The 17,536-nt window shown below is 42.5% G+C and overlaps 1 protein-coding gene across 1 annotated transcript in view; it reads right to left on the bottom strand.

Moving 5' to 3' along the window:
- The window catches only part of fbln2 (fibulin 2), a 68,163-nt gene extending 50,885 nt beyond the window's left edge, over window positions 1–17,278 (bottom strand). The window contains exons 1-2 of the mRNA XM_079266174.1: window positions 17,183–17,278; window positions 12,985–14,895 (exon numbers count right to left, since the gene is read on the bottom strand). Of these exons, the coding sequence (XP_079122300.1) occupies window positions 12,985–14,788 (1,804 nt within the window). The 5' untranslated portion in view covers window positions 14,789–14,895; window positions 17,183–17,278. The remainder of the gene's footprint in view (window positions 1–12,984; window positions 14,896–17,182) is intronic.
- Between the last annotated feature and the right edge of the window lie 258 nt (window positions 17,279–17,536).

Here is a 17,536-nt window from a genome sequence, read left to right as displayed (position 1 = left end):
AATGCTCTCCATCTCCATCGCAAAACTATATTATCACAAGAGGGCTTGCTGCCTTGATTATTTTCTGTTCCCCTAATTTGCTCCACTCCTCCTCAAGAAGAAACAAAGGGTGTTTTTTTGTACTCGACAGCAGATTCGAGTGTTTGTTGCCTCTGCCTCATGCCAGTCCTACAGAAAAAAAAAAGAAAGAAAAAAATGCCGTTTTTGCATGATTAGCTGCTTGATGTTCCACTTTACAACAACCGATGTGACCGGGGACGTAGCACAAAATAGAGAGCCGGCGCTCGCGACCCAGCCATTCCTCCACATTGGGAGATAAGGAGAACGACCCCGGTGACAGATGAGGGACCCCGCTCTACATCGTCAGACGCTTTACGCAGGCGGTTCGCCTCCCACCGACGCCCCCGGCGAGCAAAATGGCCCTGTCACTGGCCGGGAACCAAAAGCGCCGAGTGGCGAGAGCTTCTCGAAGATCCACTTAAGATATCTAAAAAAGAAAAAGCCATCAAGCTGAGTTGTATGCAAGAAATATAACAGGAGATGGGAATCAACATCATCCATTATTTACGATATCTATGCCAGTTGCTCTTAATGATGACATCTTAAAGGACACTCTGGGAATAACAATAGCAATAAAAAAAATAAAAAGACCTACCTGTGATTTCCCACCCAGGGCTGAGATATAGTCCATGAGGAGCCGAGGAAAGAAGGCAGAGGCAATGGAAATAAAAGAAATACGTGTTCTTTGGTGTGTCTTAGATTCCGCTCAGACAGTTTGATACAATGATACAAAATGGGATCAATCCAAGTCAGGATCAGTGTTTGTTTTATTCTGGGCCGCTATGACAACATTGGCACAGCCTTTTGACTTGTGCACCGAGCAAAAGAGATGCAAAATGTTTGGCGGCCCACATATATACAAGCTGGGGTCATGCAGTGAGTCGGGATTATCCAGAGATAGCGGGTGGCAAGTAGTGTTGAGGCTCGAGGGGTTCGTACTGACTTCCCAAGGCAATAACACAACCCTCCCATCCATCACAAGTAACAGTGCTTTCACACCAAGACTTCAAATAAGAAAAAAAAAGAAAAAACTTAGGGCACTTGAAGAATTTAAATCGGGGAATTGGAGCTGAGGGGCGTCCATCTTCGAGCCGATAATCGGACGGAGCTTCCACTGACATCGTAAATAACTGGGATTGTGTCCCCTTGGTCCGTTTGCCTTCGAGTTACTGACACCCTGCCTCAGTCAAGTCAATACTGTCGGCAACACTAATAGAGAGCCTGATGATTTGTGCCTGCTGCCGAGTCTGGCTGACTTCATTTTTTCCTCTTGACTCTTGACCTCAATACTATGCTACGGTTATGGTCAATCTATCAAGAGTAGAGCCCTCGACAGCTGATGTGGAGTCCTCTGAAGGACAACAGCATACTGTTAATAAGAAGTGGCAACTCTGAAAGAGAACCACAACCAACTAAAACTTCCAGGTGTTGTTTCAGAAACAGGAATCCCTTTTAAATCAAACCGATATTTGCAATTATGTAAATTTCCTAAAATCCCATACTACAACCTTAATCACCAGTATGTCCTGTGGTTCACTCTCTTTGTTTAGAGGGGGGGGGGGGGTGATAAAGATTCAACATTTCTGTTTTAGCAACCTATTGACATTGTGTTTAGCCTGAACTAGGGTGCTTTTGCATTGTGTCAGTTTATAATCTCACTTCTGTTTTTCTGATGAATGTATGAATGTATGGATGGATGTATGAATGGATGTATGAATGGATGGATGGATGAATGAATGGCTGAATGAATGGATGGAAGACTGGTTGAATGGATGGATGAATGGATGGATGAATGAATGGATGGATGGATGAATGGATGGATGGATGAATGGATGAATGGATGGATTTCAGCTCTCTATGATTACATGTTTGAATTCCATTTGAATTATTTGATTTATTAAACCCATGATTTTGTGGAGCATCCTAAACCCCAAAAAGCATATAATCCTGCAACTGAAAATCATTAAAGTCATCTGAAGATACATAGATCCAATAAGGCTGAAAACAAGGAAACTGCTTGAGCGTGCAGAAGGACTGGCTGAATGATATAAAAGTGCAAAAACAAAATGCTGCATTGAAATCATTTCACATAATGAGAGACGATTACAGGACCATCTGGAAGAAACTGATGGTGTGTTTGTTTTTGGATGGGCCTGCCACAGTGCCTTTCGGCCGAGTTTATTCATTGTAGTAGTGACTGTTCCTGGAACGAATCACTGCAACAGGCAGACATCGCTGTTTTCCACTAAATGCCAAGTCGGTTTTCTATATCATATCAGTCAGACCCAAAATCCTTGAGACCTTAAGCTAACCTGACTGTAACCCCTACCTCAACCTAAGATGAGAAGAGATCAGATTGTTCCTCATTATACAATTCTTGTCTCACAATTCACTGAAAGAATGTCTGTACACAAAGTTTCGAGCAACTTAAAACACAAAAAATAAAGCTATATGCCAGCTTTTAGAAATGATATACACATATTACATATATTATATTCATAATATATTCATTAAAAAAAGAAATATATATATATATAAATATATATATTATATTTATTACAGGGTTAATAAATGTAACACCACCAAGTCTTTAACTTTGTAGTTTTAGCCAGGCGGCAACCTCCGGTTCTGCCAAGCGAAGACAATGTGCAAGTGCCTTAAACTTGCATTCTCTCAACTGGTCATCAGTGGGCGAATTATGAAGTTGCAAAAATAAGTCTGGTTGAATAGAATTCTATGAGAAAATTACTCTACTTCTCTCTTGATTTATTATCTCAGTAAACATTGTAAACATGAGTTTATGGTCTCAATCTCTACTTTCAAGTCTTCTTCAGTACAGCATGATGTTCATTTAGTAAATGATGGTCCATTTAGAGTCAAACAGACCATAAAGCAGAGTATGCTTTAGGCCGGGCTTACTGTGATTGACCAGAGCTGTATACGGCGTCTCTACATCACTCCTCCGCATTCCAAATATGGTCACTTTTGTTTGCAAAAAAATAACATGGCAACAGCCGTAATCAAAGATGGCAAGGCTTCAAAACGGCAGTCCACAAACAAATGGGTGACGTCACGATGACTACATCCACTTATTATATACAGTCTATGGTTTCAGCCATAGCAGCTAACTCTACTATGCTAAGTCCCCAATTATTTCAAACAACATACAGGTCATCAGCTTCTGTGCACCAGAAAGACCCAACTCCCCTGCAAGAGTTCAGGACAGAAAACATTGGTTGAATCACCATTGTTTTACATGAATAATTATAGAAATTAGAGAAAACTGACCTTCAGGTGTAGAAAGAAATGCTTTAATTGCCTGTGAATAAACGATTAAAATACTGTCCCTGTACCAAAATAACCATTCTACCTCTCAACCTTCAACTCTGCCATTTTGAGGAAGCCATTATAAATAATCAAATGGGAATGCCCCTCATCAGCAGTGATGTTGGAGGAAGCGTTTGAGTGATAAAAGCAGCTTTAGCTTTAATCGCAGGTAGCAGAGCAAAGGACAAACTGCAAACAGCTTTACTGACTCTTAACTCCTCTGTTTATTTTTGTGATGTAAAAATAGTCCTTTGCAAGAATTTAAGGGGTGACCTTCATGTGACAATTAGAATCACTATATAATTAGAAACAGGATCGGAGGCGCACAGATCCAGGTGGCAGGGTCGTGCTGGGACAGGAGAGTTATAGACAGGATGAGTTGGTCCTGATGACATGGAGCTGAGCCAAAAATCAATTAGCGTCTCTATATACGTATATATATATAGAGATCAGACTAACTCGTTGGTTTCGCCGTGACGGATTATTTTGCGCGCTGAGATGAAGCACAGCTGAGCTGATGAAGCACAGCTGAGCTGATGAAGCATACGATGAAGGAACTCTGATAAACAACCCACATACAATAGATACAATGTATGGCATTTATGTATGACTTCTTATATTTAACCCACCGTACATACAATGATGTGTCCTCGTGATTGTCCTGTATCGAGTATTTCTGTATTCGAGAAAATATGTAACAGTTGTTTGCAGACATTTTAAAGTGGAAAAGTTTCATGTCATTGAGGGAGTTAAGGTCAATATGGTATTAGATTTGTGGTTAAAAAAAAAAAAAAGAAAGAAAGTTGCTAAAGAGGTCTTAACAATCACCAGCTAGAGCGCTAAGATGGCAACACTACACTCCAGAAACTTGACGTTCCAACCTAATTTCTTGCAAATAGGTGTTACTACTGCATGGGACAGACCCTTTTTCTGCCAATGGCATGATGTATGCGTAAGCACATCGCAGTGGATTCATGCTCTCCATGTGGTCTGAATCCCTTAATTTAAAAGTTGCAGTATGTAGGATTTGGCACCAACTAGCGGTGAGGTTGCAGATTGCAACCAACTGAAACTACTACCGTGGCCGACATTAAAACGCGAAAACGTGACTGGCTCTTTCCAGAGCCAGTTGTTGTTCGAGTAGCGTAGGTCATTTACTAGCGGAGCCAGAGTGTGCGTGTAGTGGGAAGTGAGTGGTGAAGCAAGAGAGGGAGAGCGGCGGCTAATTTGCATGAGTGAATGAGTTGGGGTGAGCAGAAGAGAGCTAGCTTAGCGAGTGAGGATTCAAAGTGAATGTACGGTGGAAGTTGCAAGAGTTCCTCAAGACCAACAGAGGTTTCCTGTGTTTTGTTCTGGGTCCCAGCAGACCAAAACAACGACACACATGTTTTCTGACCACGATCGGAAAGACGAAACAGTCCTCTCTGGGCTACTGTAGAAAAATGGCGGCCGTATGTAGATATGAATGGCTCATTCTAAGCCAACGGAAACACAGTGATTCAGATTTTCAGGGGATTATACACTGAAGAAAGCGTACTTATCAACATTCTATTACATTTCTGCCGATAGATCCGCCTAAATGTTACACACTGTTTCTTTAACGAATGAGACAAGGGCTTTAACATGACACAACTGTGAGCGATGTGATGTTAGGAAGATAAATGTCCACTCAGACAGGAAATCCAGACGCAGTCACTTCAGCCAACAGCATATGTAAATCACAGCTCAGTTTGAACTCTTTGTACGGTAATTCTTCAGAAGAGGTAAATCATCTCTGCTACTAATCCAGAAATAAAGACATGTGTCTTTTAAGCTTTGTGGACATACTCTGCTGTTTGGACACATTCCAGATTCCAGATCAAAGTGTTTGCTATTGTATATCCCAGAGGAAGCAGCGTGATTATAGGTGAACAGATGGAAACTTTTGTCTCGCGCTCACGGAACACGTGCACGGCGCCTCGCCTCGACACAGAGACTCTGCTAGATTAACTCTGTTCAAAGAGCTGAGAGAGATTCTGTTGGAATGATGATGGGAGAACTGTTTTTTTCCCCCTCGTCTCTTTGGGGGAGCAGCAGCGCGGACAGCCACGAGCCGTCCAGATTGTGCAGAGCATATCCCGTGACAAACCTATCTGTCGGGGCCCGGGACTGTGACAGGCATTTTGATTGCAGTTTTTTTTCTTGAGGGGGACTGTTTGGAGCCTTGAATCTGGATCACACACAATGGGAACACCAGATCCAGCGCCCGGGGGGGGCGGGGTTTAAGGAAAACACATGTGTTCTGCTATGGAGAATTACAGCCGGTTATTCCCTCAGTTGTGTATCTTACTCTTATAGGTTTAATAACTAATGTTTTACAGCTCTGTAGCAGAGGGCCATGATAGATCTGAGGGCTGTTGACTGGGTTTTTATCGATACCGGTGACCCTACCATTACTCTGGGCCTTTCTACACACTTTCCACGCTGCACTGTGTGTTGAAAGAAATAGTCCGCAGCTATTAATGTGTCAAAACGCTCCCAGCATGCTACCCATGTTGCAAAACCTTTCTGAAAGGATGCGGGATTTTTTTATTCCACTAGTTATGGTAATATACTGAAATGCATTGTATGAAATGCATTGCTATCAACAGCAATGCATTCTATAAAAATAGTTTGGAGGATGGTGCCGTTCCATATCCAAAGACACAAGAGCATACGTTTAAGGACTAGATTAAACTGTGTTGTATAATTGGCTTACTACCTATAGGAGTAGCGCTAAAGCAGTGTTATTAATTTGTGGTTATGTTAGAAAAAGCCCCATTCAGGACTTAAACACATGCACTGTGTCCTGGAGGATTTAGGGTTAGGTGTTTGGACCTGTTTTAGTTTATTTTGGGGACAAGTTAGTGGACTGCCGAGTGTTTGAATGTCACCGACAAACAACCAACCTTTGGTGAAAAACAGATCAGAGGAGAGGAGAAAAACTAGCATGACAGTAAATGACAGAAAAACGCAGTTAAAACTGAAAAGAAGAAAAAATGAAGATGAAAATAGTGCACATAAATCACGTAAATAAAATCTTTGTTTTTGTCTTTTGGGGCAGACCCAAAACACACTGTGTACTGGAGGATTAGGGTTAGGCGTTTGGACGAATACGTAGGATTTTGCAGACTTGGCTGAGTACGTTGCCGCTTGTTTTTGGGGCAGACCTCAAAAGATAACGGCATTTACCGAGCTAAAGCTGATAAAATCTGTTGGTAACAATTGTCATTTCAGCCATAACAAATGTAAGATCTATAAGAGCTTGCATTTGTATACTTCTTGTCTGAAATCAGGGACCCACTATTTAAAAAATCATGTGAGTTTTGAGTGGTAAATCTGCCACCATTATCATTCTACATTGTATTATATGCAGTCCTGGATGGGCAAGTGTACTCTCATTATTTGATGTGCCAGATCTATCAGAGGAGTTTATAAATGCAATCAACACAGAAATGAAATGACTGCCATAATTCGTTTTCTGTAAAGTTTGAAGGAATCCTAAATATCTATCAAACTGTTCCAAAGCAGGGAGATGTAACAGATGGCAATCTAAGCCTCACACTCAGGCAGCTGTTGTCATCATGCCTGATTTATCATGTCAGTCACCTTTGAAAAGCCACTTCACGACTGACTCACCTGAGTCCCGGGACGGAGAGTGTGAGGCAGCTACCTGGCAAATCAATCATCCTCGTTTGATTGACCAGCTACTCTGTCACCCTGACACACTGTTAAGAATATCTGACTGGCTGAGCATCGCTCATATAACTTTGAGGCAAGGGACAGGTGAAGTACTTCACTTCAAAATAAAGGAATACCCTCCTGCGAACAAATGAAATATTTGGTAATCGAGAGAAAATTTGGGAGGAGTGTTAAATTCACAATAAATGGTTGAGTGCTGGGAATTGAGATTTCTTGTTTTCTTCTCTCGTCTGCATACTGAAGACTAAACGTACTGCCACATAGCTGAGAATTGAACCCTGCAACCTGTTAATAAATGAGTTGTATCTAGTCAGCGTGGAAGGAAAAAAGACACTGTGAATGGAAAAGAAGTAAGAGATCTGTAATAGCGTTGTGTTGAAAATGTGAACATAATCCTATCTCAAGTTAAACAAACACGGGACTTTCATCCAGGGGACCACTGTTCATGTCCCGCATGGAACGATGTTGACTCACCTGGAATCAGAATGACTCTAGACGGCAAAGAACGATTTCATGTTAGTGGACAAGAGGAGTATGGTAAAATAAGTTTAGGTTAGCGGAGAATACCGACAACGGTAATTGTAAACGTCTGTCTGCCGTCTGATATATACCTGATCCATGTGAATGCAGCAGGAGACTATTTTACTGTAGTTTTGTTATGTAACTTATACAAGCGTAATTATTTTATGTAACAAATGTAGTTATTTGAACCCAAATCAAATATTTTCTGAAAACTACCCAAGTAGTTTTATTGTGTAAGTAAACCTAAAAACAAATTTTGAAAAGACACTGTGAATGGAACGAGCACTGTACGTTTGCTGTGAACATGGATGTTTATTTTGAAAACACACTATGCATTTAATGAACAGAAACTGTGCCGTCATAGTTTGAAGAGTAGGACCAATGACCAAGCGTATTTTGGATGGGTTGGGAGTGAGAATGTGTTCTCATGACTTCCTGTTTTCAAAACGAGCTGTGAGCTTCGTTGTGCATGAACCCTACGGCTTGCCTCCTTAATTTGATACATGAAACAAAGGTACAGTAGGGCTCCAAATAACAATCATAAAACTATTTATTATAATGGAAGATGAGGAAAAGCAGCCAATTATCCCATTTGAGAAGCTGGAACCGTCAAATGGTTGGTGCGTTTGCTTAAATAAATGACTTTAACAATGAACTGCAAATCAAAATAGTTGCCGATTAATTGACTATTGATCGCAGCTTTAGTGAAAACCAATTTGACATCACTCAGGCAGAGAAACTGAGAGGTGGAATGGAGGTGTCTAGTTTAACTGGGTCTTGTAGAGTTCTGATATGCATCCATGTCAGCACTAATGATTTCCCAGTTTTGTTAAAATAATTACATTTTGATTGACATCAAAGAGGAGTATCTTATAATACAGTAAGTATGGCAAAACCAGGTGTATTTGTAGCAGATAATGTTTGAGACAAACCTTTCCTAATCTCCAAACAGATTACCACAAGACAATTTTATATATACAGTATATATAAAAATAAAAAACTTGAGCCACTTGTTTCATATGTTTAAGAGTTGCCAAATCCTACATGCTTTGCTGGTGCTTTCCTAAAGTGATGTGTCATCAGAACTGATGAACTTCAATATCACCGGCCCGGAGTGAGGCCTTACCCGGCCCTCCCCTCTATCTCCACCTGTCGGCACTATCTGGAGAGCAAGCTGTTTATGTGGAGTAAGAGCCACCCAGCCACCGCAACAGATAACTCCTCTTCAGGTTATCCTCCTGCATATGCTGCGGAGGACACAGCGATGTGCCATTCTTTAGGGAAGAAACTTTGGGATCAGGGGCATCATTACAGAAAAATATACCAACTGCTTGTCCTATCTACACTTAAGTTTCAAAAGATTGGAAACATTCTCTCTTCCTATTACAAAGGCAATTCCTAAATCTCAGACCTCCCATTTGTGCCGGCAACTGACATTGTTGAATTTCCTTTGGTGGAAGAGTTGTCTGGGCTTGCCTCAGCACAAAACTGAAGACATTTTTGGTTGAAAAGTGAGTTTTTCTTATCATACTATATATATTGTCTTTATACACATTAGACAACTGCTTTTTCTATATATCTCATTATATTCTAAGAAAAAGCACAATCAAGTTTGTATTATCTATTAACTCATAACAAGATGAATAACATACTGTATACATGCATGAACATGTAACAATTCATATGGAATATCTTTCCTAATTTTTCAAAAATCCTAACTTTGACGAAGTTTGATTTTCCATGTCATCCAAAAGAGTTGTACCATTGGATACTTGCCCAAAGTATGTCTGTAGCAGAATTTTAGACTTATCAGCTCGGCCAATCAGCTCATTCTAATTATAATCTTAGGGCACAAATGGGCACAAGAACTCCTCAGTATAACTGTATATTTGATTATTTATCAGCACTTGTCCTGCCATGCCTGTATCTATGTGTGGAGCTGAGGGAAACATATCAATTGAGGCCTTTAAAGCCATTTGACATCGAGGCCAAATGGTGGAATTACAATTTCAAGGTCTGCCAACACTCTTTCCCATAGACTTAGATTGGGAAAGAGACATCTGTAAATAAGAGGATAATCTTTTTGTTTCGGTAAATCAGCTTCCCAGTACAAACACATGAATAGCCCTTGTTGAAATGATAGTGTCCTAACAGTTGTAAAAACTTCCTCCTTCCTCCATTCATGTGAATGAGGACGAGGCTGGACCGAGGGCTGACCGAATTGCTATTGTGATTGCTCCATTGGCCCCATAATGCGGAAGATCCAGGTATTTTCATCTGAATTCTAAACTCTGAGGTTTTTTTTGCCTCATGCACCACTGAGCTTTCATAGGAATGAACTGGGCGCCGCCTCCAACGTTTCATCCGTTTCCCTTTAAACATCCATGGTACAGGTCGCTGACAGATCTGCAAGTCTTACCCTTAGCAAAGAAAAGAATGTTGGACTCCTAACTTGGAAACGTACTAATTCAGGACGGTTCTGTAATAGCTCAATCCCTATTTGAGGATAAGATAGAATTTTCTTCTGAATGCAATTAGGAAACATGATTCTGTTATACATAAAATCTGACATCCTGAACTGAAATAAGATAGGATTTCAGACTTTAAAAGTTTCTGTAATGAGGTCCCAGGTCATGATCCAGCAGCCAGTCCACTGGTCTATTTATTACTAATGTGCAAATGGCCTGAGAATAAATCTAACGTGACACACAGTGATTATGTAATTATGTTATCTCATCAAAAGATTAATCGATGAAGACCAACCTCCTAATTGATGAACAACTTGGTCATTTTATCATCTACGTGCTCTATTTAAAGAGCGATTTGATTAAATGTGTTGAGTGTACATGTATCATATGAAGTCATTTTAATGGAGAGCTTTACATGCTGCAAAGCAACAGTTGTATAATATAGCACAGTCCTGCAATACCTCCTACATGTATGAGGCTGACGTTCTTGGCGTTGGTGAGAGCATAGACAATGGCCTAAGTCCTTCATTGAGAACAAAGACTGTTTAGCTTTCTCATGGCAAAGTAAACGGGCTTATATATTCTAAATATAGCGTACACTTAAACGGATATATAATTGTTTAGGTCAGCCTTTCTTTTAGGTGTCTAAAGTAAGTTTAGCTGTTGTTCCAAACTAATCAACAAATTATTTCCACTATACAAATGCCTTCAATATTATATCCCCCCTCCCAAAGAAATAGTTTGAATGGATATATATAAAAAGATATAAATACATGTATGCAGTGCTCACATCACACTGTACAGGTATTGTTGTTATTGTGCTCGGTGTGTTAGTCTACAGTGTCGTCTACCTCTGTACATCTACACCCTCTATGCACCAACATCTGGATCTGCTACTGCCTTGCGTTGCACACTACGCCTTTTGAAAGCCATTTCATATGCATCAGAAAGGGATCAAATAAGTCCGCTATCCCACATCAAGTGCAATGACAAACCGTTTAAATAGCAGTCCATGACGTTTCCAACAAAATAAATGTCCTTTATGGAGCACTATAGCGTCAGTTTTACACATCTGTGAGTCAATATTTGCTGTTGTGAATTAAATGCACAGGACCAGATGTGTTTCACTTTTCCACTGTCTTTGAAGTAAAGAGAAGAACTGTGTTTGGCATGAGCAGGGATGGCTCCTATACTGTATGACTGAAAAAAAAGGCGGCACCTATGGAAACTGGAGTTTATTTTTTCCCAACAGAGAATCCAAGACGCAGACGTCAGGGTACCGCCCACACCGTTTGATGGACATCTGAGACATCGGGATGCTAACAGAAACGTAGTTTCGAAATCTCTCAAATGAAAACGTGTAAATCTACGACTTGCTTCTGAAATAAAACCATCTGAAAGGCCGGCGGCCAGAGAGGATGTATAACCGAATCCAGACCCTCAAAGTCCCGTATCCTTCTCCTCGGGGAGGGTTGAGGCAACGTGCAGTAAAACAGCGGCCAGGCCCTGTGTGCTGAGTGAGGGATGGTGGTGACTGGTATGAGACTGCTGTGAGAGGATGTTCACCACGGGAGGAGACGTTTGACTCCCTGCTCCAGACAGACCCTGGGCTCGCTATTTATGTTCCGGTTCAGATACCTGGGGACCGGCGGGCGTCTCCACTTCCTCCTGTGCGCTCATGACATATAGCCTGGCTTAGTCTTTAGAATCCGGACAGAGAAAGGGAGCACTTTTCTGTAAGCACAATGCTGTATAGCTAAACATTAGGAGGACCACGTTTTAAATGATTTATGTAGCATTCAAAAAGGGGTGCAGAAATAGTTTCTCAGAGCTGAAGCGATATAATTAAGATTCATGAAGTGCTACAGCATTCCACACAAGTATGTGCTGATAGAGACCTATTTTAACCATTTTACAACCCCAAGCTCATGGCATGAACCTTTACTTGTGTTGCAATGGGATCGCATAGCAGCGAACTAAATTACAGGGAAAAAGAACACCAAATAGAGACGCACCAATTGATTGGCATGCTGTCAGCTGATCGGCCATGACCGTGATCCATAAAGTTGCTTGTATGCGGGTCGGGTTCGGGTGGTTGATTAATGTATACTTTTGCAGGTTGGGCGGTGCAGATCGGCTCTCATAAGGGGTCGGCTGGGTGCGGGTATTACAAAATCCTGATCCAGTGTGGTAGTTTTGATGTAAATGCCATTAGGTGTGTTGTTAAAAAGATACATTGCACCTGTTTTCTTCTGGGACAGTAAAATATTTGAATTTCAATCATCCATGACAGAAAAGTTACAAAAAAGTTTGTGTATGCTGTCAATTATAGTTTTAGAAAAAAGAGGATGACTTTTCCCCTCCTCAGCCTCAGACTGGAACCTACCACCAGCCCAGGTAAGTTTATGGATAGCTAAACCGAGCAAGCATGCAAATTCACACTAAATAATTAACAAACCAGTAATGCAAGATCTCTAAGTTACTGCTGACATCTCAATCTATCTATGGGCTATGGGCTATCTATCCATTCCAATGAGCACACCAAATTGTTTTTTTTTATTTAATTTACTGCAGAACTACCTCATCTATTTTCCTACATCAGCTCCTCCCTGACAAGAGTACATAATGAGGAAAACATCCCATCACAAGAACAACCAGAACAACCGCAACTAAAAAACATCTCCTTACCACAGGTCATAATCATATTAACCTACAGTACAGAAGCAGGTACTGTAATGTAGAGGTATATTCAAAAAATCTCTTTCCATATGCCAACGGTAAATTGACAATGTACTGTATTAACAAATCTGTGGTCAGTTCATGTTGGTAACTGAGACGGATTACTTTCAGAAATAGAAATCACAGTCTTCAAAAAAACTTGACTTACCTCCATCAGGTTTGACAAGCAAGACAGGTCGGCCATTCCTCGCCTCCTCTGTCTCCGTCACCTCCTCCTGGTCTTCAATGTGAAGGTTAAACAGCCTTTCAACTGGCTTTCTGCTGGGCTCGCTCTCATTCAGCTTGACCCTCGCTGGCGGCTGGGAAGTGGTGACGTAGTGGACCATGGGGGTTGTCAAGTACTCCGGCCTGCTGGGGGAGCTGGTGCTGGGCTCGGGTGTGGTCTTTTGGTAGCTGCTGGTTGGACTGCTGCTCTCTGTCTCCACATGGCTTCTCTCCTGTTGTGCTGACTTTGTTTTGTAGAAAACATCCCTTGCTTCGGGCCCAGTGATGCCATGAAATGTTACTGTATCATCCTCCTCTTCCATCACTTCTGCCTCCATCACGTCCTCACTGTCCGCTGCGACCGTCCCCTGTATTTGACCATTTGAACTTGCCTGGGGATGAATTGGGCTCTCTGGGCTTATTGGCATGTACAGCGGAAATTTCACTGTATCTGATCGTCTCTGCTGATTGGTTTGAATGTCCGTATGTCTCACTGGATGACTAACATTGATCTTTGAACTATCTGATGCATTTTGGTGGTGTGTCTTTGTCTCAGAGCTTCTCTGAAGATGAACTGCGCTCTCTGGACTTGTATGTGGATACTCTGGATGTTTTTCACCCCCTGATCCACGGTTCAGTGGAAATATGACACTATCTGAACTCTTGAGTGCATGCGATGGATTCTCCAAATCTGTCTGGGTTGTCAGATCCCTGAGCGAGGCACTTTGTCCACTTGTTGGGCCCTGCGAGGGCTGCCAAGAAATAGTGGCGTCCTTGTGCAAATATGATGGTCTGATGGTACTCTGCTCTGCTCTCAGGGGGCTTTCTGTCACTTCCTGACTGTCTGCAGGATGGAGACGAACTCCGTGTCGCTCTCTTAGTTCCAGCTTGCTATGTCTGTCGAAGCTCTGGTGGGCAGAGGTTCGGTCGGGTCTGTCAGAGCCTCGGGACACAGAGATGACCTTGTTGGAGGGGGAGGACTGTGTTGGGAATACTAGAGATTGAGGGAAGGTCTCTGGAAAGTCTGCTGGACCGTAATCATACTCTTCTGGCTCGTCCTTATCCAAAGGCGATGGTTTGAAGAGAGAAAGATTACCATTGGGAGGAAGGTGTTGCGGTGGGGTGAATTGATCCAATAGGTCAAACCTGTAGGGGTAACTGTTGTGCCTGCTGGTTGTGTCTTCCCCTGTTGGTGCAGCTAACATTGGTTTATGGACCTGGTGCGGGTCGCAGTCTGGCACAGGGTAGCACATTAGCTTCCCTCCTTTGTTGGGGCAGTGGCAGACCCGGCAGGGGTCTATGTGGAAGGAGTGCCCGGCATCGTACTTTTGCTCGTCATCGACGCACCCGACGCGCTCACACTGCATGCAACCATCCGCCGGCTCCAAAACCTCGATGCAGTTCGGCGGCATATCGGGGCAGCTGATGAAGTGGCAGCTGATCCGGCCCCCTCCGGCGGGGCAGGAGCACTCCGTGCTGCCGTAGTCGACGAAGTACGACTCCCCCTCGGCCACCTTGCCGTTCTTGAATCCAGCGTTGATGCAATCGTAGTACTGGTAACCCTCGCACGTGCAACCCTTTTGCAGGCACGAGGCGCAACAGCCGCCACTCTCCAGCACTTCTTCGATGCAGTTGTCCAGCTGCGGACAGTCTGTGCCGGTGCAGTCGCGCTGGCACAAGCAGACACTCGCGTAGAGAAAGAGGAATGCACACCTCAGCAGCGTTACTTCAGCTTTTAGATCAGACATGACACCTGGTGTACGAACAAAAATCCAAAGAGTTTAGGTATCGCCCAAGGCCTTCAGATTATCTTCAAGGATTCTGGTGCATTCTGCCCCTGTGAACCATCTCTACTCTGCAAAAAAATAGCAGAAGGAGAGACAGACAGATACTTATTTCACAAAATGAAAGCAGACCAACATCTGGCTCACGAGAGTCCAATTATTACGGCATACTAGTTATCCTAACATAAAGACTATGTACTCCTCATTAACACCAGCTGCAGTACAGTGTTTTAAATCATTATGCAGGCCGTCAATCTGGAACCTGCCCAAGTGCTTTAATTTCTACCGCGACCCTGATTATCTCCATAGGGACGATTGCCAACAATCCCAGTTGCAATCAACCCTAAAGTGTAACTGCTGAACACTTCATAATGCTGTAGCAGCTGAGTGTGTTGCAAAGTCCACTTTCTGTAAAGCACATTCTCTAAAAGTAATTCGCGAAGTAAAGACCAAAGGGCACAGCCTCCTTTGACTAATGATTCTTGTTCCAAATGATGTGTTAAATAAGAGTTGCAGCTGCAAACTCAAAGTGATTTGTTTCACATAGCTCCATCCATTCTGGAGTGGGTTCATTCGTGCATTTCTGTGAAACGCAGAAATCAAAGCTAATCATTAATATATGGAATCATGATCTCGAGAAATATAATAAACAAAGGAATCAAAGCCCCTCAAATTTGACACAAAAACAACACATTATTTGCCAAAATGTTTTGTAGGCAGATCAAATATATCATCAAAGACACTCTGAATACTTTCCCATGGCAATCGATGCTGGCTAGCCTGCAGGCCATCTCCACAAGTAAACACACACCCCCACTACAAACTCAAACTGCTCTATTCCAGCGCTCATATTCATGAACTATCTATGTAGTGCTGAATTCAACACTGATTTGTCACAAATGGTACCCGTCAGAAGGCAGTTAATCTGCTCTAGAATAAGCACATCATCATCTGTGATCAGAGTCGTGAGCCGCACATAGAGAGGGAACCACAGGATGACCTCAACAGTTTGGGAACAGTTCACACTTATCACTCAGAAGTTTTCAAAACTGCTTTTGTTAGCTTAGCCATGCTTTATGCAACACAGAGGGATTCAAGCACATGAACGACTCAACACCAGAGAATGTTGTGGACACAGTGGAAGTGTAGCTAAATTGTTTTATTTATGGAGTAAGCGCTTTTCTTCAAGAATTCAAAGAAACAGAAACAAGGTGAATGTTGTATATATAAATCGTAATTTTGGGGGTTAAGTATTCCTTTAAAGTGTTCACAAGTCCCCATAAAATAAAAAGGCTTGTTTATATATTTTACCGTGTCAGAGTCAAGCAGGTTGAACCACAAACAGCTTTGTACAAAGCAGAGAAAAAGGAGAAGAGTTGAATAATTGGCATTTCTTGTTCTAAACGTTCAGAGTGGAAGCTTCTGCCACAGCCTCCTTCACTAGCCCGTCCACCGGGGGCCTTCTGTCACCAAACCGAGTTCATTACTAGCCTGAGAAGTGAGGATCACTGCCATCCTGTCAGTGGAAGTGACACACCGCGTTACCGTACCGGACCTAATAGGAGTTGGCAAGGCTGCAAGAGTAGAAGCAGACCGAGTAGCTTTAACCTGTCTGCCTGCACACACACACACACACACACACACACACACACACACACACACACACGCACACACACACACACACACACTCACAAACCCTGATGTCATGAAGCTCTGCAAACATGGACCAGAAAAAAAGAAGAAGAGGATTCTTTCACAGCTTCCCTTAGGAAAAAGAACCGCTACAGTTCTCAGACAGATGCTGGTGCAGCTTTGTAATGCACAGAAGACTTTATACCTCACTGTGGAATACACACAGGGAGATTCATGTATGCAGTGCTATATATTAAAGGCACAATTAAGTTATAATCACTTTAAACTCGTGATTGCGTATTGCAGACAATCTGGAACAACACCAATGTTACAAAAAACTTTAAAGAAGTATATGAAGTATATCTGCCACATGCAATTAGCAACATTTTGAGCCTTTATATAACTAATGTTTCCACCATAAACACAAAATAGAGACACTTTGTCTTTAAAGACCTTGTGCACAAACATGGCAACCTGTCGTCTTTTTCCACCTGATTACTGTAAAAAAAAAAACTCACCCAACTGATATACTTTTACAGGGGTGCAGTCAACAATAAGTACAATTCACCAATCCACCTGAAGTTTACCAAGAAAGTAGCTCCGTGTGGAGCGACTCATAAAGTTTCTACAATGGGTCAAACTGTATAGCGGGCGAACGGAGCCTCGGCGCAAAGCACGGCGACGCTGTTTTGACGTCCCAACCAGTAAAACAGCGGTCTGCGTTACCTTGTCGCGTGCGGACTGATGGGCTGGAGAGAGCCGCGAGCTACCGTCCTCCTGGGCGCCGCGAGTGGGAATCTTTTGACCATCGCAGCGCTGCTGGGACCGGGCAGGCGGAGGGAGGGAGGGAGGGAGAGAGAGAGAGGGGGAGGTACGAAAAGTTTTCCCCCGACTTCTGGAGAGTCCGGAGGAGAGCCCATCAGGACTCAGTAATGCAGAGCAGGCTCTCTGCTGGCTGGGTCGGCCCACACGTACACAACAGAGGGGGACTTTTTTTTTTGACTTGGCCATGTTGAACAAGTTAATACAAATGACATGTAGGCTAATTAAATGTTCAATGAAAAAAGCTATAAGTGCTAC

Source organism: Melanostigma gelatinosum (genome assembly GCF_949748355.1).
Source record: "Melanostigma gelatinosum genome assembly, chromosome: 3".
NCBI classification, from domain to species: Eukaryota; Metazoa; Chordata; class Actinopteri; order Perciformes; family Zoarcidae; genus Melanostigma; species Melanostigma gelatinosum.
Note: the sequence above shows the minus strand (reverse complement) of the source record. Positions and strands in the feature narration are given on the sequence as shown.